The sequence below is a fragment of the Dendrobates tinctorius genome, unplaced genomic scaffold (genome assembly GCF_039654945.1).
Source record: "Dendrobates tinctorius isolate UK_male_01 unplaced genomic scaffold, ASM3965494v1 ptg000028l, whole genome shotgun sequence".
Taxonomy (NCBI): domain Eukaryota; kingdom Metazoa; phylum Chordata; class Amphibia; order Anura; family Dendrobatidae; genus Dendrobates; species Dendrobates tinctorius.
In genome coordinates this window covers 65,152,304-65,178,091 of record NW_027361696.1, presented here as the reverse complement: position 1 = coordinate 65,178,091, position 25,788 = coordinate 65,152,304, and the positions used below count along the sequence as shown (strand labels likewise).

Below are 25,788 nucleotides of genomic sequence, written 5' to 3'. Positions count from 1 at the left end.
GAAAGCGGTCCGGGAAGAATACAGGGCGCAGATTGTCCAATATGTGGCAGGTCATTGCATGGGCTGATGCCCTTCGAACCGGGGCAAAACAGACAAGGGGATCCCCAAATACAGTGAGTCTGGACAAGGAGGACGCTGCAGTACCGCCAAAGGCGCTATTACACCATAATGTACTGGAGGACGTGGCAAGTAGTGCAGGGAATGATGAAAATACATGTGATGTGCAACCTGGGATTCATGCTGTGAAATACTTGGATGTGCTGTGAAATGGAAACAGTAAAGATGTTCAGTTTCAAGTTGAAATGGACTGTGTCTCAATTCTTGTGCAATCGTCTGCAGACAGCCTTCAGTGGCGTAGAAGAGAACCTGATGATGTTGGACCTGAGGACATAGGTATGCTGACAAAGGGACACTATGTTTATGTGAGGGGTGGCCAGAGTGTGCTGGAGCAGAAGTCCTCAGCCACGACTACCACCATGGCCGAACCTTACAGAACCCTAGTCTGATACTCGGAGGAACCTACTGATGGAATAAAAGGATGACCCAACCTAAGTTGGGGATCCCTTGGTGACCACATTTGCACTCTATCTAAAGCTGCCAACTTGGTTGTGACATATGTACAGCACATTATCACCTATGTTGAAGGTGACCAAATTCATCTGTCAACGATAATGTCCAATCACGATACCCAGTATACAGAGGAGAAAAAAAGTATTTAGCCAGCCACCAATTGTGCAAGTTCTCACACTTTAAAAGATGAAAGAGGCTTGTAATTGACATCATAGGTAGACCACAACTATGAGAGTCAAAATGAGAAAACAAATCCAGAAAATCACCTTGTCTGATTTGGCAAGATTTATTTTTCAAATTTTGGTGGAAAAGAAGTATTTGGTCACCTAAAAACATGCAAGATTTCTGGCTCTCACAGACCTGTAACTTCTTTAAGAGGCTCCTCTGTCCTCCACTCATTTTGCCTGTAGTAATGGCACCTGTTTGAACTTGTTATCAATATAAAAGACACCTGTCCACAACCTCAAACAGTCACACTCCAAATTCCACTACGGTGAAGACCAAAGAGCTGTCAAAGGACACCAGAAACAAAATTGTACTCCTGCACCAGGCTGGGAAGACTGAATCTGCAATAGGCATGCAGCTTGGTGTGATGAAACTGTGGGAGCAATAATAAGAAAATGGAAGACATACAAGACCACTGATAATCTCCCTCGCAAGATCTCACCCCGTGGGCTCAAAATGATCACAAGAACGGTGAGAAAAAATCCCAAAACCACACGGGGGACCTAGTGAATGATCTGCATAGAGCTGGGACCACTGTAACAAAGGCTACCATCAGTAACACACTATGCCACCAGGGACTTAGATCCTGCAGTGCCAGACGTGTCCCTGTGCTTAAGCCAGTATATGTCCAGGCCTGTCAAAAGTTTGCTAGAGAGTATTTGGATTATCCAGAAGAGTATTGGGAGAAAGTCATATGGTCTGATGAAACCAAGAAGAAATGTTTGGTAGAAACAAAACTCGTCATGTTTGGAGGAGACAGAATGCTGAGTTGCATCCAAAGAACACCATATCTCCTGTGAAGCATGGGGGTGGCAACATCATGCTTTGGGGATGTTTCCCTGCAAAAGGACCAGGACGATTGATCTGTGTACATGAAAGAATGAATGGGGCCATGTATTGTGATATTTTGAGTGCAAACCTCCTTCCATCAGCAAGGGCACTGAAGATGAAACATGGATGGGTCTTTCAGCATGATAATAATCCCAAGCACACTGCCAGGGCAATGAAGGAGTGGCTTCGTAAGAAGCATATGAAGGTCCTGGAGTGGCCTAGCCAGTCTCCAGATCTCAACCCCATAGAAAAACTTTGGAGGGACTTGAAAATCCGTGTTGCCAAGCGACAGGCCCAAAACATCACTGCTCTAGAGGAGATCAGAATAGAGGAATGGGTCAACATACCACCAACAGTGTGTCCCAACCTTGTGAAGACTTACAGAAAACATTTGACCTCCGTCATTGCCAACAAAGGATATATAACAAAATATCGAGATGAACTTTTTCTAATGACCAAATACTTATTTTCAATCATAATTTGAAAAATAAATCTTGCCAAATCAGACAAGATGATTTTCTGAATCTGTTTTCTCATTTTGACTCTCATAGTTGTGACCTACCTATGGTGTCAATTACAGGCCTCTCTCATCTTTTTAAGTGGGAGAACTTGAAAAATTGGTGGCTGACTAAATACGTTTTTCCCCACTGTATAGTCTTATCTCTCCCCTAATGAAAGTGGAAGGTATATAATCTATAATACTATGGAGGAAACCAAACCAAATGCCATTTTAATACTCTTTGTGTTCCCCACATGGGCCAAATTACATCATAAGAGTTTGTGACCACAGTCGAGGATCGTATACATCCAATATAGTAAAGATTTGGCAGTTTGGTTAGGAAATGTAGGATGCCGAGAGCTGAACATTGAAGTAAATTGGCATCTTATAAATAGAGAAAAATGAAATACACAGATATTACACATCAAAGAATTCAACCCCCTCCTCCCCCATGACCTCGTTACACGTGGCACTGGCTACATGGCGCAGCTGCTATGGCACTTACCCACCCATTGCACTGTTGCATTATAATCCTTAAATTGAGCATCTCATGGAAAGATATATACTGGTACATAAAAAAGAGCAAAAATACCCACTGCAAACTACAATAATCACTTGCGTCCTCCTCTGCAGTCAGCTGAGTCCAGTCACGGGGTTCTGGTGTTTATGACCGAGGCATGAGAAACTAGTTCTATATTTAAGACTAAAAGCTTTTGTACTATTTCTACATAACCTTGCTTGGATGCCGCGTGGCATTGCCGTGCAGATCATTCTGGGCATTTTTTCAGACCTCAATGGATCCATGTATCTGGACGAGCAGAGGGAAGGGAGGAAAGGTCCATTTAATGGCTTGTATCATGGCTGTGGTGCTTTTAAAAAAAAGGAGAAGACAAGCCCTTATTCCTCCTTGAAGAGTTCAGAAGCGCTATGTACACGTTAGAAAAGCCGATATCATTTGCTCGTTGGTATAAGACGAAGACAAGAGATGATACAAGGTGGAGAATGTCAAGGTAAGAAGACTGGCCCTTGAGGACAGAGAAGATGCTGAATTCAGCTTTGCAGTTCCAGACAAGCATGAAGATTGTCCTTCATCCAGTTGATTGGACATGGACAGTCATATCAGCGCCTGGGGCTCATCCTTCACAACTTCCGGGATTATTCATAATACTTTTCCGCTTTGAGAACTTGGCAATACATCAACATGGAGAAGATCAAACCAAATACCTGCCAAGACAATGAGAAGAAGAAACCCAAGTTTAACCATGTGTCCTATAAATTCGGTCAAGAAAAGTCCTCGGTGGCCTCACTCACCTGTACGATAAGGATACAGATGCCGAAGATCCCGACAGAAGAGATGTTACTCCCGACCCATCGCTTCACTTTCTCATAGCAGGGCTGAAACACAAAGAAAGGTGCCACTATCAAAGAATGAAAAGTGATCTCTTTGGATAAATTTAGTTGACATTACCAGAGAAGGTCAAAAGGTCCCTCTGCCAAATATCACAACAGTATTATAAACCCAGAAGGTCCTTCAGGCATCCACTGAAAAAGTGAAGACCTCCTGGATTCCCCAAAAATCTGGAAAGAAGGTAGAAGGTTTCCTGTGCATGATGACACCAAGATGTTCCACCATCAGATGGAGCTCTAATGATTGAGCACCATGATGACACCCAGACGTTACACCATCAGATGGAGCTCCAATGATCAAGTGCCATGATGACACCAAGATGTTCCACCATGTAATGGAGCTCTAATGATCGAGCGCCATGATGACACCAAGATGTTCCGCCATCAGACCGAGCTCCAATGACTGAGTACCATGATGACACCAAGATGTTCCACCATCAGACAGAGCACCAGTGACCAAGCGTCATTTATGGGTGAAATCAGAGCAAAGAGGGGGTATCCGATGGGCAAGGCAAGGAAAAAATGATGGAGTATATTACATATTTTGCATAAGGACCCAAATCAATAAGATCTGCTGCTTTTCTTTCCATAAAGAGGCTGAAAACGCACTTGTTCTGCCTTCAGGAGGAAATTCAGCATTTGACATTACCAGCAAAGTGAAGGCGATTTCTGAGATCTCATACGCACGCTGCTTATTTTTTCCATGCAGATTTGAACCATCAAAGCGTTTGGGTTTTTTTCAAATCTGCAACATGTCAATTCTTTCAATATTTTTGCAGAATTATTCACATGAAAGGAAGAAAGAAAAAAGCACATAAAACTGCAGCAAAAACGCAAAGATTTTAAGCAACATTTTTCCTGCCAACACTCTGGTTTTGCTACAGAAAAATCTGCTGCAAATATTCAACGTGTGCATATACCTTAAGGCATCTCTGATGCGTTTTTTTATTCCCTCCATTTGAATAGTTCAAAAACTTTGCAAAAACGCCAATTTCAAAAGGCAGCTGAAAAAAACGTATAGGAAAAAAAAACCTCAATGTGCACGACAATTTTGGAATCTCTTTCCCTTTGCTGATACAGCATTTTTGCAGAAAAAAATAAAGGTAGCGAAAAAAAAAAAGCTGCAAAAAACATAAGGGTATGTGTGCAGGTTAGGCCTCTTTCACACTTCAGTTTTTTTGCATCAGTTGAAATCCGCCAAAAAGGCAGAGAAGCGGATCCGTTCTCAACTGATGTGAACGGATGGCACAGGATCCGTATTCAGACGGATCCTGAAAATGAGGAAATTTAAAGGAAATGCTGGCCGGGAAAAGGAGAGAGAGGAGAGAGAGAGACTGGAGGATCCGCCAGAGGAAAAAACGTTGCAAGCTCCGTTTTCAAATCTTTGAGGATGGTGACGGACAGCAACTTTTGGCGGATCCGCAAAAAAAACCGATGCAACGGACGGCAATCCGTCACAATCTGCCAGTAATGGAAGTCAATGGGGAAAAAAAACGGATCCTCAAAAGAAAATTGAGGATCCGTTTTTTTCAAAATCTGGCGGATTGTGACTGATTGTAAAAAACTGAAGTGTGAAAGAGGCCTTAAACATTCGCAGCAGAAAAATCTGCTGCAAATACTGGAGTGTTAGTAGGAAAAACACTACTTAAAGTCCGAGCATTTTTGTGTGCGTTTTTTTTTATGCTTTTATTCCGCATTCAGGTAAAAAAAATGTTCTGAAAATGCCGCCTTTTTTAAAGTACAGGAATAAAAAAAAAAATGCAACAAGTTTGCTACAATTGTAGCAGGGGGAAAAAGATTTGCGCTGTTCTGTTTAATGGATGGATTTGTAGCAAAACCTCAGCTGTGAGAAGTATCAGTTCTGCATGAATTTTGCACCGACAGCAAGCAGAGATCTTGAAAGGGGAAGCAAACTGAAAAGTTGAAAAAAGTGATTTTTTTTTTGTATGTCCCTATAACTAGAAAAGGGACAAAAGACGTGACCCGTGAGACTGCGCGAATATTATCAAAACCCAAATCAACATGAGACGTAGAACAGAGGGGGGCTTCGGTGGCGACAGGAGACAAGCGTGGGTGCAATCAGCTGCGGCAGGCAGGCACATTATAGAACAGACGTGGGCAGCAAACAATAGCAGGGCGGACAGGCAGGCGAAATGGTCTGCACCTTCTAAATGTAGAATCAAACGTGTTCCCAAGACTGAGACAAGATGGGAAACTTCAGCCTTTTCAGGTTTAATATATGCAAACCGAATATTGTAGACGCACAGCGGGTCCACATCATCTCGTTTAGCAAGGATGGAACATAAAAATAAATCAGTTGGCATAAATAAGCCGTTGCTCATCATGTCAGATCGTGCAGACAGACTGTATTCTGCTTTGGCAGCGCAATTTTACTACAGATTGTACAGTAATGGCTGGGGCCGAGGACAATGCAGGATCGCCAGATTAGAAGGAGGCTCCAAATGTGGTTTCCGATCACATATACTTCTTTTCTTTGGAGAGGGGGGTTCGCTCATATCTGTAATTGCAGGACCTTGCTTACCAGGGGTCCTGCACTGCAGACATCTTGGAGTCTCTATGTGACATTATGTCTCGTTGATAACCCTAAGAACCTTCAGTGATGTCATCAAGTGGTACTACTGCAGTGATCATCAGGTAGTACTGCTGCAGTGATGTCATCAGGTGGTACTACTGCAGTGATGTCATCAGGTGGTACTACTGCAGTGAAATCATAAGGTAGTACTACTGCAGTGCTGTCACCAAGTGGTACTACTGCAGTGCTGTCATCATGTGGTACTACTGCAGTGCAGTCACCAAGTGGTACTACTGCAGTGCTGTCGTCATGTGGTACTACTGCAGTGATGTTATCGGGTGGTACTACTGCAGTGCTGTCATCAGGTGGCACTCCTACAGTGCTGTCATCAGGTGGTACTACTGCAATGCTGTCATCAGGTGGCACTCCTACAGTGCTGTCATCAGGTGGTACTACTGCAGTGCTGTCATCATGTGGTACTACTGCAGTGCTGTCATCATGTGGTACTACTGCAGTGATGTCATCAAGTAGTACTACTGCAGTGCTGTCACCAAGTGGTACTACTGCAGTGCTGTCGTCATGTGGTACTACTGCAGTGATGTTATCGGGTGGTACTACTGCAGTGCTGTCATCAGGTGGTACTACTGCAGTGCTGTCATCAGGTGGTACTACTGCAATGCTGTCATCAGGTGGTACTACTGCAGTGCTGTCATCATGTGGTACTACTGCAGTGATGTTATCGGGTGGTACTACTGCAGTGCTGTCATCAGGTGGCACTCCTACAGTGCTGTCATCAGGTGGTACTACTGCAATGCTGTCATCAGGTGGTACTACTGCAGTGCTGTCATCAGGTGGTACTACTGCAGTGAAATCATAAGGTAGTACTACTGCAGTGCTGTCACCAAGTGGTACTACTGCAGTGCTGTCATCATGTGGTACTACTGCAGTGCTGTCACCAAGTGGTACTACTGCAGTGCTGTCACCAAGTGGTACTACTGCAGTGCTGTCACCAAGTGGTACTACTGCAGTGCTGTCACCAAGTGGTACTACTGCAGTGCTGTCGTCATGTGGTACTACTGCAGTGATGTTATCGGGTGGTACTACTACAGTGCTGTCATCAGGTGGTACTACTGCAGTGCTGTCATCAGGTGGTACTACTGCAATGCTGTCATCAGGTGGTACTACTGCAGTGCTGTCATCATGTGGTACTACTGCAGTGATGTTATCGGGTGGTACTACTGCAGTGCTGTCATCAGGTGGCACTCCTACAGTGCTGTCATCAGGTGGTACTACTGCAATGCTGTCATCAGGTGGTACTACTGCAGTGCTGTCATCATGTGGTACTACTGCAGTGAAGTCATCAGGTGGTACTACTGCAGTGAAGTCATCAGTTAATACTACTGCAGTGATGTCATCAGGTGGTGCTACTGCAGTGCTGTCATTAGGGGGTACTAGTTCAGTGATGTCATCAGGTGGTACTACTGCAGTGATGTCATCAGGTGGTACTACTGCAGTGATGTCATCAGGTGGTACTACTGCAGTGATGGTATCAGGTGATACTACTGCAGTGATGATGTCAGGTGGTACTACTGCAGTGATATCATCAGGTGGTACTACTGCAATGCTGTCATTAGGGGGCACTAGTGCAGTGATATCACCAGGTCTTACTACTGAAGTAATGTTATCAGGTGGTACTACTGCAGTGCTCTCATTAGGGGGTACTAGTGCAGTGATGTCATTAGGTGGTATTACTGCAGTGATGTCATCAGGTAGTACTACTGCAGTGATGTTATGGGATGATACTACTGCAGTGCTGTTATCATGTGGTGCTACTGCAGTGACATCAGGAAGTACTACTGCAGTGCTGTCATCAGGTGGCACTACTGTAGTGCAGTCATCAGGTGGTACTACTGCAGTGATGTCATCAGGTGGTACTACTGCAGTGATGTCATCAGGTGGTACTACTGCAGTGATGTCATTAGGGGGTACTAGTTCAGTGATGTCATCAGGTGGTACTACTGCAGTGATGGTATCAGGTGATACTACTGCAGTGATATCATCAGTTAGTACTACTGCAGTGATGTTATGGGGTGGTACTACTGCAGTGCTGGAATCAGGTAGTACTACTGTAGTGATGTCATCAGGTGGTACTACTGCAGTGATGTTATCAAGTAGTACTACTGCAGTGCTGGAATCAGGTGGTACTACTGCAGTGATGTCATCAGGTAGTACTACTGCAGTGATGTCATCATGTAGTGCTACTGCGGTACTGCCATCAGGTGGCACTACTGCAGTGATGTTATCAGGTGCTACTACTGCAGTGATATCATCAGGTAGTACTACTGCAGTGATGTTATGGGGTGGTACTACTGCAGTGCTGGAATCAGGTAGTACTACTGTAGTGATGTCATCAGGTGGTACTACTGCAGTGATGTCATCAAGTAGTACTACTGCAGTGCTGGAATCAGGTGGTACTACTGTAGCACTGTCAAAAGGTGGTACTACTGTAGTGATATCATCAGGTGGCACTAATGTAGCACTGTCATCAGGTGGTACTACTGCAGTGATGTCATAAGGTGGTACTACTGCAATGCTGTCATCAGGTGTTACTACTGCAGTGATGTCATCAGTTGGTACTAGTGCAGTGAAGTCATCAGGTGGTACTACTGCAGTGGTGTCTTCAGTTAATACTACTGCAGTGATGTCATCAGGTGGTGCTACTGCAGTGATATCATCAGGTAGTACTACTGCAGTGATGTCATCAGGTGGTACTACTGCAGTGATGTCATCAGGTAGTACTACTGCAGTGATGTCATCAGGTAGTACTACTGCAGTGATGTCATCAGGTGGTACTACTGCAGTACTGTCATCAGGTAGTACTACTGCAGTGATGTCATCAGGTAGTACTACTGCAGTGATGTCATCAAGTGGTACTACTGCAGTACTGTCATCAAGTGGCCCTACTGCAGTGCTATTATCAGGTGCTACTACTGCAGTGCTGTCATCAGCTGGTACTACTGCAGTGCTATCATCAGGTAGCACTACTGTAGCACTGTCATCAGGTGGTACTACTGCAGTGATGTCATCAGGTGGTACTACTGCAGTGCTGCCATCAGGTGGTACTACTGCAGTGATGTCATCAGGTAGTACTACTGCAGTGATGTCATCAGGTAGTACTACTGCAGTGATGTCATCAGGTGGTACTACTGCAGTACTGTCATCAAGTGGCCCTACTGCAGTGCTATTATCAGGTGCTACTACTGCAGTGCTGTCATCAGCTGGTACTACTGCAGTGCTATCATCAGGTAGTACTACTGTAGCACTGTCATCAGGTGGTACTACTGCAGTGTTGTCATTGGATGGTACTACTGCAGTGATGTCATCAAGTAGAACTACTGTAGCACTGTCATCAGGTGTACTACTGCAGTGATGTCATCAGGTAGTACTATTGCAGTGATGTCACCAGGTGGCACTACTGTAGTGCAGTCATCAGGTGGTACCACTGCAGTGATGTCATCAGGTGGTACTACTGTAGTGATGTCATCAGGTGGTACTACTGCAGTGATGTCATTAGGGGGTACTAGTTCAGTGATGTCATCAGGTGGTACTACTGCAGTGATGGTATCAAGTGGTACTACTGCAGTGCTCTCATTAGGGGGTACTAGTGCAGTGATGTCATCAGGTGGTACTACTGCAGTGATGGTATCAGGTGATACTACTGCAGTGATATCATCAGGTAGTACTACTGCAGTGATGTTATGGGGTGGTACTACTGCAGTGCTGGAATCATGTAGTACTACTGCAGAGATGTCATCAGGTGGTACTACTGCAGTGATGTCATCAGGTAGTACTACTGCAGTGATGTCATCATGTAGTGCTACTGCGGTACTGCCATCAGGTGACACTACTGTAGTGATGTTATCAGGTGCTACTACTGCAGTGCTGTCATCAGCTGGTACTACTGCAGTGCTGTCATCAGGTAGTACTACTGCAGTGATATCAACAGGTGGTACTTCTGTAGGACTGTCAAAAGGTGGTACTAATGTAGCACTGTCATCAGGGGGTACTACTGCAGTGATGTCATAAGGTGGTACTACTGCAATGCTGTCATCAGGTGTTACTACCGCAGTGATGTCATCAGTTGGTACTAGTGCAGTGAAGTCATCAGGTGGTACTACTGCAGTGAAGTCATCAGTTAATACTACTGCAGTGATGTCATCAGGTAGCACTACTGCAGTGATGTCATCATGTAGTACTACTGCAGTGATGTCATCAGGTGGTACTACTGCAGTGCTGCCATCAGGTAGTACTACTGCAGTGATGTCATCAGGTGGTACTACTGCAGTGCTGCCATCAGGTAGTACTACTGCAGTGATGTCATCCGGTGGTACTACTGCAGTGATGTCATCAGGTAGTACTACTGCAGTGATGTCATCAGGTGGTACTACTGTAGTGATGTCATCAGGTGGTACTACTGCAGTGATGTCATTAGGGGGTACTAGTTCAGTGATGTCATCAGGTGGTACTACTGCAGTGATGGTATCAAGTGGTACTACTGCAGTGCTCTCATTAGGGGGTACTAGTGCAGTGATGTCATCAGGTGGTACTACTGCAGTGATGGTATCAGGTGACACTACTGCAGTGATATCAGGTAGTACTACTGCAGTGATGTTATGGGGTGGTACTACTGCAGTGCTGGAATCAGGTAGTACTACTGCAGTGATGTCATCAGGTAGTACTACTGCAGTGATGTCATCAGGTGGTACTACTGCAGTACTGTCATCAAGTGGCCCTACTGCAATGCTATTATCAGGTGCTACTACTGCAGTGCTGTCATCAGCTGGTACTACTGCAGTGCTATCATTAGGTAGTACTACTGTAGCACTGTCATCAGGTGGTACTACTGCAGTGCTGCCATCAGGTGGTACTACTGCAGTGATGTCATCAGGTGGTACTACTGCAGTGATGTCATCAGGTAGTACTACTGCAGTGATGTCATCAGGTAGTACTACTGCAGTGATGTCATCAGGTGGTACTACTGCAGTACTGTCATCAAGTGGCCCTACTGCAGTGCTATTATCAGGTGCTACTACTGCAGTGCTGTCATCAGCTGGTACTACTGCAGTGCTATCATCAGGTAGTAGTACTGTAGCACTGTCATCAGGTGGTACTACTGCAGTGCTGTCATTGGATGGTACTACTGCAGTGATGTCATCAAGTAGTACTACTGTAGCACTGTCATCAGGTGTACTACTGCAGTGATGTAATCAGGTAGTACTATTGCAGTGATGTCATCAGGTGGCACTACTGTAGTGCAGTCATCAGGTGGTACTACTGCAGAGATGTCATCAGGTGGTACCACTGCAGTGATGTCATCAGGTGGTACTACTGTAGTGATGTCATCAGGTGGTACTACTGCAGTGATGTCATTAGGGGGTACTAGTTCAGTGATGTCATCAGGTGGTACTACTGCAGTGATGGTATCAAGTGGTATTACTGCAGTGCTCTCATTAGGGGGTGCTAGTGCAGTGATGTCATCAGGTGGTACTACTGCAGTGATGGTATCAGGTGATACTACTGCAGTGATATCATCAGGTAGTACTACTGCAGTGATGTTATGGGGTGGTAATACTGCAGTGCTGGAATCAGGTAGTACTACTGCAGTGATGTCATCAGGTGGTACTACTGCAGTGATGTCTTCAGGTAGTACTACTGCAGTGATGTCATCATGTAGTGCTACTGCGGTACTGCCATCAGGTGACACTACTGCAGTGATGTTATCAGGTGCTACTACTGCAGTTCTGTCATCATCTGGTACTACTGCAGTGCTGTCATCAGGTAGTACTACTGCAGTGATATCAACAGGTGGTACTTCTGTAGCACTGTCATCAGGTGGTACTACTGCAGTGATGTCATAAGGTGGTACTACTGCAATGCTGTCATCAGGTGTTACTACTGCAGTGATGTCATCAGTTGGTACTAGTGCAGTGAAGTCATCAGGTGGTACTACTGCAGTGAAGTCATCAGGTGGTACTACTGCAGTGGTGTCATCAGTTAATACTACTGCAGTGATGTCATCAGGTGGTGCTACTGCAGTGATATCATCAGGTAGTACTACTGCAGTGATGTCATCAGGTGGTACTACTGCAGTGCTGCCATCAGGTAGTACTACTGCAGTGATGTCATCAGGTGGTACTACTGCAGTGATGTCATCAGGTAGTACTACTGCAGTGATGTCATCAGGTGGTACTACTGCAGTACTGTCATCAAGTGGCCCTACTGCAGTGCTATTATCAGGTGCTACTACTGCAGTGCTGTCATTGGATGGTACTACTGCAGTGATGTCATCAAGTAGTACTACTGTAGCACTGTCATCAGGTGTACTACTGCAGTGATGTAATCAGGTAGTACTATTGCAGTGATGTCATCAGGTGGCACTACTGTAGTGCAGTCATCAGGTGGTACTACTGCAGAGATGTCATCAGGTGGTACCACTGCAGTGATGTCATCAGGTGGTACTACTGTAGTGATGTCATCAGGTGGTACTACTGCAGTGATGTCATTAGGGGGTACTAGTTCAGTGATGTCATCAGGTGGTACTACTGCAGTGATGGTATCAAGTGGTATTACTGCAGTGCTCTCATTAGGGGGTGCTAGTGCAGTGATGTCATCAGGTGGTACTACTGCAGTGATGGTATCAGGTGATACTACTGCAGTGATATCATCAGGTAGTACTACTGCAGTGATGTTATGGGGTGGTAATACTGCAGTGCTGGAATCAGGTAGTACTACTGCAGTGATGTCATCAGGTGGTACTACTGCAGTGATGTCTTCAGGTAGTACTACTGCAGTGATGTCATCATGTAGTGCTACTGCGGTACTGCCATCAGGTGACACTACTGCAGTGATGTTATCAGGTGCTACTACTGCAGTTCTGTCATCAGCTGGTACTACTGCAGTGCTGTCATCAGGTAGTACTACTGCAGTGATATCAACAGGTGGTACTTCTGTAGCACTGTCATCAGGTGGTACTACTGCAGTGATGTCATAAGGTGGTACTACTGCAATGCTGTCATCAGGTGTTACTACTGCAGTGATGTCATCAGTTGGTACTAGTGCAGTGAAGTCATCAGGTGGTACTACTGCAGTGAAGTCATCAGGTGGTACTACTGCAGTGGTGTCATCAGTTAATACTACTGCAGTGATGTCATCAGGTGGTGCTACTGCAGTGATATCATCAGGTAGTACTACTGCAGTGATGTCATCAGGTGGTACTACTGCAGTGCTGCCATCAGGTAGTACTACTGCAGTGATGTCATCAGGTGGTACTACTGCAGTGATGTCATCAGGTAGTACGACTGCAGTGATGTCATCAGGTGGTACTACTGCAGTACTGTCATCAAGTGGCCCTACTGCAGTGCTATTATCAGGTGCTACTACTGCAGTGCTGTCATCAGCTGGTACTACTGCAGTGCTATCATCAGGTAGTACTTCTGTAGCACTGTCATCAGGTGGTACTACTGCAGTGTTGTCATTGGATGGTACTACTGCAGTGATGTCATCAAGTAGTACTACTGTAGCACTGTCATCAGGTGTACTACTGCAGTGATGTAATCAGGTAGTACTATTGCAGTGATGTCATCAGGTGGTACTACTGCAGTGCTGTCATCATATGGTACTACTGCAGTGATGTAATTAAAGGGGTTCTCTCAACTTTCTAATGGGTAAAATTGCAAAGTCCTAGTAGAAACAAGCAGCTTTGCAATGTCCTCCTTATTAAAAATCCTCTCCAATCTCAAGAACAGAGAGATTTTTCATATTATCGTGTACTGCTCATTTCCTGGCTGCTATTGTAGTGGGGCCCAAATGCTTCAATGTATGTCTCTAAGAAAAATTGTGTAGAATTGTAAATATACCAATTTTCTAAGATAATAAACCTCTCAAATGCATTTCTGTTTAAACTGCATAAAAAAGAAAAATGATTTGTGAAGATTTGCATAAAGAGGGGTGGGTCTTTGCAGTCTTGGTCACTCCCCTGAGGAGCCAAAGCAGACTTGCTTGCTCTTTGCTTTGCTTTAAAGTTTGAAATAGCAGCTCTAAAGCTTATTAAATCGCTGGATCCAGCCAATCATGTGCCATTTATAATACAGGTATCCTCTTATGAAGTAGAGGAGTATTTGGCCCCACTATGCCCAAACATACGGTACATTCATTACTCCATACAAACCATATAGATATTTTTATATAGAGGAAAAATGTCTAAAATCACTAGATTTCAGTATTGTAGGCAAGTAAAGGATTTTTATGGTGAATTTAGGTTGATAAATGTTATGCACCACATCTACAAAGTCTGCCCATGTCCTCTATACCACAGGTCAATGTCTTATCATGAGTCTATTAATATTATTATTATTATTGTATATAATGCTTATGGAGCGCCCGCCAGGGCTATCGAGGTACTCGGGTCCGTGGCCCTGGGGCTCCATGGCAAAAGGGGGTGAAAGAACAATTAAATAGAATTAATGAATAGTTCGTGACGCCACCTGTGGTGTTCGGCAAGGGAGATGTTAAGCCGACGCTGCATGCAGATCCTCTGGGACTGGTGGTGTGTTGCAGCCAAGATGGTGAAGCTCCCCACAGGTGGAGCTGTAGTCCCAGGGCAGTGTAGATGTAGGGGTAGAGGAGAGGCGCAGGCGGTGTAGAAGCTAGTACACAGATGTAGCGGTACCTGGTGCGTTGGCGCAGGAATGAATGGAGGACACCAGGGCTTGTAGTTTCAAAGCTTTACTCACAGTCTGTAGTACACACAGGTGCCTGCCTCCGTGCTGTATCCTCCGGGTCAGGGACCCAGTCGACCTCCAGGCAAGATAGGACACTCCCTTCCAACACTCCGCCAACATGTGCCTTTCTGAATGTCTCCTCTATAGCGCCTTTAAGTGTGAAGATCTCCTAGTACTGAGTTACACTGGAGTTCCTCCTAACAGATGTTCCCAAGAACTATACTTGTACGGCAGGGAGCTGTAGCCTGCTTCGGGGACTCCTTACTCCTAATTCCCGGCTCACTATCCAAGTTGCTGTTGTGCCCCAAGTCTTAGATGGGAGTAGTGCATTTACAGCCCACTACTCCACCGGTGTCTGCTGCAGAACCATTAGTGTCCATACAACCTCAGGGACCGGGCCCCGGCCTTGCGCTTAGAACTTCTAGGCAGGGTTCTTCCTCTAACCCACGTCCTCTGTTCCCTTTTACTCCTACGTTCCGTACTAGTCTTTCCTTCTTATGGAAGATCAAGCTTCTGTTCAATGTCCTTCTCTTTCTTTCCTTTCCCGTGCCAGCTGGCTCAGATCACTGAGGCAGCTGCAGCACTCCTTCCTCCATCCCTCTCCCAGGGATCTTCTCTCCCCACTCCTCTCTGAGTGACTCCGAACTGACTGACTGAAATTCTAAACCTTCCCACTCTTTTATGTATTCTAAACTCCACCCGCCTCCCAGCACGTTTCGTGCTCCAAGCAGGGAGTCACCAAAGGTGCTCTGCTACACTCTAAGCAGGGAGCCGCAATGTGGCTTTGCTGAGCTACCGTGTTGTGTGGGATGCGAGTGTTGGAGCGTGGTTAGGAGCCTCCAACTCACCTGGATGGTGGGGCACCACACCTCAGGAGGAGGTGCAGTACCTCTGTGGCAACTGAACCCTCAGGGGCGCCACACTTATTATTAAAATTTTAAGCCACGCTTCTGTTCCTCATGGGAGTGGCCAAGACTACAAATTTCTATGCATATGAGATGATGGCAGGCTCCAGAAGATACTCATGATATCCCAGAGAAGATTGCACCCGTGAGCAGAGGGACAAAGACAAGCGAGGTGATATTAGGTTTTTTTAAATTATATTTTTACCTCTTCTGGCCTTTCTGAGTTCAGCTAAATTTGCCTTGAAGTGATTCGCTCATCTCTACCCACTTCATTCAGGAAGTGAAGTTTGAGACATTTAAAAGGGAATATGTTATTAATATCAACTCCACAAACCACAAATATGAATTGTAAATCCAATGACACCTTTATATCTTCTATCTGCTGCTGCATTCTCTGGGCGTGACAGAGCACTTCACAAGCCTCTGCCTCATGATCTTTCCTCACCCAGCAGCAGCCTCTTTAGCTTGATTGATAGGTCACTGTCTGCCTGATGTGACACAGACAGGGAGCTAACAATCTAGCTAAAGAGGCTGCTGCTGGGTGAGGAAACATGCCCAAAAGGCAGAGGCTTGTGGAAATGCTCAGTCACTCCCAGAGCATTTAATTACTTAATTGCATATGAATTAAAATGCTGATTTCCCGGGAATGCAGCAACAGATAGAATATATAAAAGTATCAATTGATTTAGCTTTCAAAGTCCTGCATGTGCTTGACAACCCATGCTGTCACTATAACCCTATCTATATTTGGTTGTCAGCTAGCTTTCTCAAAAACTGGTATTCACTAATAGAATTTTTCAGAATATCACAAAGGAAGCAGACTCAAGGCTTTACATTTACTGGCAAATTGGCAATTTAGGGAGAAATGTTGTGCTATTATATGATTAAAACTCAACAAAAAAGAAAAAAATGGAAAACAAACAATATAAAACACCTGAACAAAGGATGAAGAAAAAAATCCCAATCTGTACCCTGAACACGTAGAGGTAGAGGTGTATTTATCAGAAGGAGCATGAGAAAATCCCTCAGGAATTAAAAGAAGAATCAATCTATAGACAAGAACGCGGCTGACAGAGAACAGTTTCAGTCTCTAATTGCTGCAATACGTGACACTGGGTCGCCGGCTGTGCAGCCTATTGACGCCACTGAGACACAGATGGGGCTGGAGATCGCACTGCCTCTCCAGTCCATAAATAAGTATATATATATATATATATATATATATATATATATATATTTGTTTGTTTTATTTTTTTTTTTATTTATCTTAATTTTTCCATGATCTGAATGTTTTTAATTTAAAGGAAAATGATTGCTACATTTATTGTGGCATTTCAAAGATGCAAATGTGGCCACTAGAAGGCAACCTACCTGGATGTCAGCGAGTCTAAATGTTCTTTGCTAGATGTGAGATCAATGGTGTCCCCTAGAGGGAGGAATATCACACTGAAACGTAAAGGAAGCCCTGCTTTTTATGTGACGTACCAATAATTATTATTACATGAGAGTGACTGTTTGACTGAACCAACTTGACTTTAAGGATAGATGGATGGATAAAAAGATAGATAGACAGACAGACAGACAGATAGATTTATTCCTACGCTTGACCAAATTTTCTAAAATCCCCAGAAACCCCTTTAAATACCTATGCATTGGGAATATACAGTGGCATGTAAAAGTTTGGGCACCTCTGGTTAGGCCTAATGTTAACAGAGGACTTGTTTCCAAAATGTATCAGGCTTGTTTAAAGGTTCTTTTGCTTACTTATGATGCTGAATTGTATGGTGAGGACGCAGGAGAGGTTTTCTTCTGATGACTCTTCCATGAAGTCCATATTTGTGCAGGTGTCTCTGAACAGAAGAACAATGTACCACAACTCCAGAGTTTGCTAAATCTTCCTGAATTTCTTTTGCAGTCAAGTGCGGGTTCTGATTTGCCTCTCTAGCAATCCTACTAGCAACTGAAATGTTGCTTGATCTTCAAGACCTTATCTTGACCTCTCTTCAATGACCAGATATTATGGGTATTCAAGGACATAAACCAGCCTGTTATGAATGGGTCACCGAGGAGGATGGCAGGAATAGGCCAAGCTACCAGAAAACCAGAGAGGTGGTAACTAAGCGGATTGCAGACCCCTGATCCTATCCACACAACTAGCTGTAGCCGTGGAGCATAACTACGATGCCCTAGATGCCTCGGCAGAACCGGAGGGCTAACTAAGCCTAAAGCAAGAAAGGTGAAATCTAAACTGCCCCGGAGCAGACCCCAAAAGGAATAGATAGCCCCCAAACATATATTGCCGGTGAGACAAGATGAAACACAAACGCAGGCAGAAAAATAGACTGAGCAAATGATGGGGCCCAAACTGACTAGATAGGATAGGAAAAGAAAGACACTGTCTGCAATCACGCAAAAACCCTGAAAAATCCAACACGTCTGATGTACAAAAAACACTGAAGTCACACGACTTCGCCCCCACTATATCAGCACTCCGGTATGAACTAGGAAGCAAAGCAAAAGAGACCAATATAACAGGGGACTGAACAAACCAACACAGGCTGCAACATATGGAGCGGTGGTCCAGCACAACCCCCAGAGGAGCAAGCTGAACCCGCACAACAAGCAGAGAGAGACGAAAACAGATCAGATGCAAAGGATTAGCAAATTAATCACTTAGCTGAACAATGCAGGATCAGGGCAGGAGACATCAGACCTCATAATGCACAGGAAAGCAATCACCAGCAGGGATTGAAGGAAGTCTGCAGACTTAAATACTCCAATCAGTAACCCCAGACCTCCAATTGTCATCATCATCATCAGGTGGCAGACCTGTGTCAATCTGGCCAGCTCCACTACCTCCAGTAACCACCAGAGGGAGCAGGGGGAGCTTTGGCTTAGAAGTCTGAGCCAGGGAATTCACAACAGTACCCCCCCCTTGAGGAGGGGTCACCGAACCCTCATCCACGCCACCAGGCCGATCAGGATGGGCCCTGTGAAAGGCACGAATCAATCTCTTGGCATGGATGTCTGCAGCAGAGACCCAAGAATTATCCTCCTGGTCATAACCCTTCCACTTGACCAAGTACTGAAGTCTCCGTCTAGCCAGACAAGAATCCAATATCTTCTCTACCTCATACTCCAAACTACCCTTAACAAGTACAGGGTCAGGGGGCGCCGCCATGGGAACTACTGGCTCCACAAACCTTTTCAACAAAGATTTATGAAAAACGTTATGAATCTTAAACGTAACTGGAAGAGCCAAATGGAAAGAAACAGGGTTAAGGATTTCCAAAATCTTATAAGGTCCAATAAACCTTGGCTTGAATTTTGGAGATGCAACCTTCATGGGAATATTTTTTGAGGACAACCAAACCATATCACCCACTTTAAACCGGGGACCAATGGTCCTATGCCAGTTGGAAAACTGTTGGGCCTTTTCATGAGAGTGGGACAACTTATCCACTACTTGGTCCAAAATCTGCTGCATTCTCTCTACCACAGAATCCACAACTGGGCAGGCAGAAGATTCCACCTGCCCCGAAGAAAATCGAGGATGAAACCCAAAGTTATAAAAGAAAGGAGACATCAAAGTGGCAGAACTAGCCCTATTGTTTAGTTCGAATTCGGCCAATGGCAAAAATGAGACCCAATCATCCTGATCAGCAGATATGAAACATCTCAAATAAGACTCCAAAGTCTGGTTTATTCTCTCAGTCTGCCCATTGGTCTGAGGATGAAATGCAGAGGAGAAAGACAACTGAATTCCCAGTTTGGAAAAAAAACTCTCCAAAATCTGGAAACAAACTGGACTCCTCTGTCCGACACAATGTTCTCAGGAATTCCATGCAGACGAACCACTTGTTGTAAAAACACGGGCACCAACTCAGAAGAAGATGGCAACTTTGGGAGTGGTACAAGATGGACCATCTTAGAAAATCTATCACAGATCACCCAAATAACAGTCATTCTCTGAGAGACAGGGAGATCAGAGATAAAATCCATTGAGATATGAGTCCATGGCTTCCTGGGCACTGGCAGGGGCATCAACAAACCACTAGCATGAGAACAGGACTTGGACCGAGAACAAGTCCCACAGGACTGCACATCACGAGATAAGGCAGGCCACCAAAAAGACCGACTCACCAAATCTCTGGTACCAAAGATACCAGGATGATCAGCCAACGCGGAGCAGTGAATTTCAGACATGACTCTTTTTCCTCCACTGGTCAGGGACATACAATTTTCCCATAGGGCATCGTTCAGGTTTATCCTCCTGAAATTCCTCCAGGGCACGTCTCAAATCAGGAGAGATGGCGGAAAGAACTACACCCTCATTTAGAATGGTAGTAGGCTCGTTAACATCAAGAGAATCCGCAAAGAAACTCCTGGAAACGGCGTCCGCCTTATCATTCTTAGTGCCCGGAAGAAAGGAGGCCACAAAATTAAAACGCGTGAAAAACAAGGCCCACCTAGCCTGTCTAGGATTCAAGCGTTTAGTTTGAATCCTAGTCCCCAATCCCCACAATTTTAAGCGTGCCCTGAAAACGCATTTATTCAGACTGGCCTACCGCCTCAACACATTAACCTAATCTATCCCTGTGTGGCACAGCCAAAAGTTTTACCATAACCAGGTTCCCCGCATCATGTTCCCACATGCTTTGTGCATCCATTAGCCCTCTGTGTCTGTACTGTTACACACATAACATTATGGCTGGTCCATACAATAAGGGTACCGTTACACCTAGCGATGTACCAGCGATCCCGACTAGCGATATGACGCGGTCAGGATCGCTGGTGCATCGCTAGGTTGTCGCTAGTGAGCTGCCACACAGGCAGATCTCACCAGCGACATCGCTGGGGACGGGGGTCGCTACTTACCTGTCAGACGCGGCGATCCTGCGTCCTCCCGCCCGGCTCCACGCGTCGCTCGTCGTCACAGCAGGAAGCGCCACAGGGAGCGCCCGACGAGGAATGATCCAGGAGCTTCTCGCGCGACCAGCGATTACCAGCGGGGGAGCCGGTCAGAGGTAAGTATCACATGCAGCGATATCGCTAGCAATATCGCTGTAACGTCACAAAATCGGTGACTTTACAGCGATATTGCTAGCGATATCGCAGTGTGTAACGGGGGCTTAAGGGCAATTGTTACCACCCACCTTTCATGTCTACCTTTTTCCTCATAGACTGTAAGCTTGCGAGCAGGGCCCTCATTCCTCTTGCTCTTGGTATCTGTTATGATCTATGTGATTATTGTTATGCTGTAATGTCTATCGTCTGTACATGTCCCCTCTTCAAATGCCCATTTCATGGCCAACAATTCCCGATTCCCCACGTCATAGTTACGTTCAGATGGGGAAAATTTTCGAGAAAAGAAGGCACAGGGATTCATCTTAGAAGTTACCGGATCTCTTTGGGACAAAACACCTCCTGCACCAATCTCATAAGCATCTATCTCCACCTGAAATGGAAGTGAGACATCAGGTTGCCGTAGAACCGGAGCAGAAGTGAATCTCCGCTTAAGCTCCTGAAATGCCGAGACTGCCTCTGGAGACCAATTCACCACATCAGCGCGCTTTTTGGTCAAATCAGTCAGTGGTTTAACAATACCAAAAAAATTACTTATAAATTTACCGTAGAAATTAGCAAAACCCAAAAACTTCTGGAGAGTCTTCAAAGAAGTGGGCTGAACCCAATCATAAATGGCCTGTACCTTGGCCGGGTCCATTTCAATAGCAGACGGGGACAAAATGAATCCCAAAAACGAAATCCTCTGTACACCAAAGAGACACTTCGATCTCTTAACATACAGAGTATTTTTCCTCAAAATCCGGAACACAGTCCGGACATGTTCCACATGAGAATCCCAATCACTGGAAAAGATCAAAATATCATCCAGATAGATGATCAAAAACTTATCCATAAAGTCCCGGAAAATATCGTTCATAAAAGATTGGAAGACGGAAGGGGCAATAGTGAGCCCAAAAGGCATCACCAGGTACTCAAAATGTCCCTCTGGAGTATTAAACGCCGTCTTCCATTCATCCCCGTGCTTGATGCGAATAAGATTATACACCCCCTGAGGTCAAGTTTGGTAAACCAACAGGCACTTTTAACTCTGGAAAATAAATCAGAAATCAGGGGTAACGGGTACTGATATTTAACAGTGATTTTGTTAAGGGAACGATAGTCAATACATGGTCTTAATGAGCCATCTTTCTTGGCCACAAAAAAAACCCCAGCACCTAAAGGTGAAGAGGATGGTCTGATATGACCCTTCTCCAACGACTCCTTGATATAAGATCGCATAGCATCATGTTCAGGTACCGATAAGTTGAAAAGCCGACCCTTGGGAAATTTACACCCATCATTAACTCAATTGTACAGTCATAACTCCTATGAGGAGGCAAAGACGCGGACTTACTCTCACTAAATACAGCAGAAAAATCAGCCAAATAATCAAGAATATCATGAGACTGGGGAGAGGTGGAGAAAACAGGAGCGTCCCTAAGAACACACTGACAACCCCAACTCACCACAGACACAGATTTCCAATCCAAAACAGGATTATGCGTTTGCAACCAAGGAAAACCCAGAACAATAGTATCATGCAAATTGTGCAACACCAAAAATGTACAATTCTCTTGGTGGTCCGGAGCAACCTGCATTATCACCTGGGTCCAAAACTGGGGTTTATTCTCCGCCAAAGAAGTAGCATCAATACCCCTCAAAGGGATAGGAGTCCGCAGGGGTATCATGGGAAAACCACAACGTTTGGCAAAGTCAAAATCCATCAGATTCAAAGCTGCTCCTGAATCAACAAAAGCCTTAGCTGAAGATGTAGACAAGGAGCAGATCAAGGTAATCGCCAAAAGGAACTTAGGCTGCACACTGCCCAACGCAAATGTGTGCGCAAAACGCTTTTCTCGTTTAGGGCAGACAGAACTAGTATGAGAGGCGTCCCCCCAAAAAAACCACAACTTATTACGCCTTCTAAACTCCTGACGTTGCGCCCTAGACTAAACCATATCGCATTGCATGGGTTCAGACGTTCGTTCGAAAGGCGGCACCACCTCTCGTGTAGTTTTACATTCACCTAAACGCTGATCAATTTGAATCTCCAATGACATAGAGTCGTCAAGATTAGAGGGGACAGGAAATCCCACCATAACATAATAATAATAATAATAATCTTTATATAGCGCTAACATATTCCGCAGCGCTTTACATTTTGCACACATTTTCATCACTGTCCCCGATGGGGGCTCACAATCTAAATTCCCTATCAGTATGTCTTTGAAGTGTGGGAGGAAACCGGAGTACCCGGAGGAAACCCACGCAAACACGGGGAGAACATACAAACTCCTTGCAGATGTTGTCCTTGGTGGGATTCGAACCCAGGACCCCAGCGCTGCAAGGCTGCAGCGCTAACCACTGAGCCACCGTGCTGCCCAACATATAACATATTTTACGGTTTCTGCCAGACCCTTCTGAAAGAGAGCTGCTAGGGCATCATCATTCTATTTAGTAAGGACCGCCCACTTTCGGAATTTTTGACAATATAACTCTGCAGAATCCTGACCCTGGTTCAATGCCAATAAGGTTTTCTCAGCTTGATCAATAGAATTAGGTTCATCATACAATAAACCCAGGGCTTGAAAAAACGCATCCACATTAGCCAGAATAGGACCTCTGGGTGTCAAAGAAAAGGCCCAATCCTTGGGATCGCCACGCAGCAGGGAGATGACAATTTTAACCTGCTGCACAGAGCTCCCCGATGAGTTAGGTTTCAAAGCAAAAAATAGTTTACAATTATTCTTAAAATTCAAAAATTTATACCGATCCCCAGAAAACACATCAGGAGTAGGGACTTTTGGTTCCACAGCAGATGATTGAGCGAGATAGGCAGAAATTCCTCGCACTTCAGCAGCGAGCTGCTCAACACGATCGGACAATTGCTTAGTCTTCAATTAGACAAAAAATCCTCCTGCGGCCCCAGAGAAAAAGAGGAAAAAATATGCAGAAAAAAAATTTGACACCTTTTTTTTTTTTTTTTACAATTCTTTCCTTCTTTGGAGTACCCTAGAGTCTACAGTAGGGCTGGTGATGCTGTTATGAATGGGTCACCGAGGAGGATGGCAGGAACAGGCTAAGCCACAGAAAAACAGAGAGGATGGTAACTAAGCGGATTGCAGACCCCTGATCCTATCCACACAACTAGCAGTAGCCGTGGAGCGTACCTATGATGCCCTAGACGCCTCGGCACAGCCGGAGAGCTAACTAAGCCTAAAGCAAGAAAGGTGAAATCTAACCTGCCCTGGAGCAGACCCCAAAAGGAATAGATAGCCCCAAACATATATCGCTGGTGAGACAAGATGAAACACAAACGAAGGCAGAAAAATATACTGAGCAAATGATGGGGCCCAAACTGACTAGATAGGATAGGAAAGGAAAAACACTGTCTGAAATCACGCAAAAACCCTGAAAAATCCAACACGTCTGATGAACAAAAAAACACTGAAGTCACACGACTTCGCCCCTACTATATCAGCACTCTGGTATGAACTAGGAAGCAAAGCAAAAGAGACCAATATAACAGGGGACTGAACAAACCAACACAGGCTGCAACATATGGAGCGGTGGTCCAGCACAGTCCCCAGAGGAGCAAGCTGAACCCGCACAACAAGCAGAGAGAGACGAAAACAGATCAGATGCAAAGGATTAGCAAATAAGCACTTAGCTGAACAATGCAGGATCATGGCAGGAGACATCAGACCTCATAATGCACAGGAAAGCAATCACCAGCAGGGACTGAAGGAAGTCTGCAGACTTAAATACTCCAATCAGTAACCCGAGACCTCCAATTGTCATCATCATCATCAGGTATCAGACCTCTGTCAATCTGGCCAGCTCCACTACCTCCAGTAACCACCGGAGGGAGCAGGGGGAGCTTCGGCTCAGAAGTCTGAGCCAGGGAATTCACAACACCAGCCCATGGCAGGATTCTTCCTTTTTTCCATATTACAGTATCAGGGTTCCTTTCCTGTACTGTATGTTTCATCTCCTCCACTGTTCAGAGACATCACTCATACGGCGCCTGCCCGCACACAATGTCACCTTGCCTTTTCTCGCTTACATTTTGAGTAACAAAATCCATTCTAAGAAATATTATCCATGACGTATGGAGGCTCAGACACTATACATGAGGAAGCCGCCATTGATTATGTGTTCTTGGGCCTAAGCTTATTTTAAGTTCATCCTGGCAAATTTCTGATGGCACGCATCAGGGATACTTTACTCCGTGCGCTAAGTACAATATTATGTATTTACCAATACATTGGAATTTCCGGGTTTTGTCATCAGGACTTCTAAGTCTCTTAAGGACTTTTTGCATGAAGGTTGCCAGCACTGGGGCAAATCTTAAAGGGGTTTTCCGTTTTAGAAAAAACCCTACTCGTTGACTGCAGTTTGCTTTAAAAATAACAAACTTTGCTTTGCTTACCCTTCCCCGGTCCAGCGCTGAGTCTCACCGCCTCTCCCAGTGTCTGTTGTTGTCTGCAGCACTGACGTCATTGTGTCGGCGCTGCAGCCAATCACTGAGCTCAGTAGCTCATGCCATCCATACTGCCAGAGCTCCTGAGCTCAGTTTTTGGCTGCAGCCTGTTAACGTGACGTCAGCACTGCAGACAATAATAGACACCGGGAGCTCAGTGCCGGACCTGGGGAGGGTGACTAAAGAACTGTACTTCTGATGGGGGGCAGGGATTTTTAAGTCGGCTATATGGAGGTTAGAGAAAAATAGTGTTTTTTTGCTTAAGATTCTCATATCCATGCAATGCATATTGCAGCTATTGTATATACAGTAGGTAGTGATTCCAATAATGCATTATTAGGGAATTGTTATTCAAGCATTTATTTCAGGAAAGGTTCCAGTTTTTGCTTCTAGGCTCTAGAGCTCTTGCTGCACAGATCTCATTAAATATTGAGATACTTGATGTGTTTGTGTTCAGGGGCTGAGTCATTTCAGATTGTGATTTATTA

The 25,788-nt window shown here is 45.0% G+C and overlaps 1 protein-coding gene across 2 annotated transcripts in view; it reads right to left on the bottom strand.

The window, feature by feature from the left end:
• Positions 1–2,335: 2,335 nt before the first annotated feature.
• Positions 2,336–25,788, bottom strand: part of LOC141085477 (tetraspanin-4-like) — a 116,853-nt gene continuing 93,400 nt past the window's right edge. For both annotated transcript variants that reach the window (XM_073570868.1, XM_073570867.1), the window contains 2 exons: positions 3,437–3,520; positions 2,336–3,349 (listed from right to left, as the gene is read on the bottom strand). In XM_073570868.1, the coding sequence (XP_073426969.1) occupies positions 3,281–3,349; positions 3,437–3,520 (153 nt within the window). In that variant the 3' untranslated portion in view covers positions 2,336–3,280. The remainder of the gene's footprint in view (positions 3,350–3,436; positions 3,521–25,788) is intronic.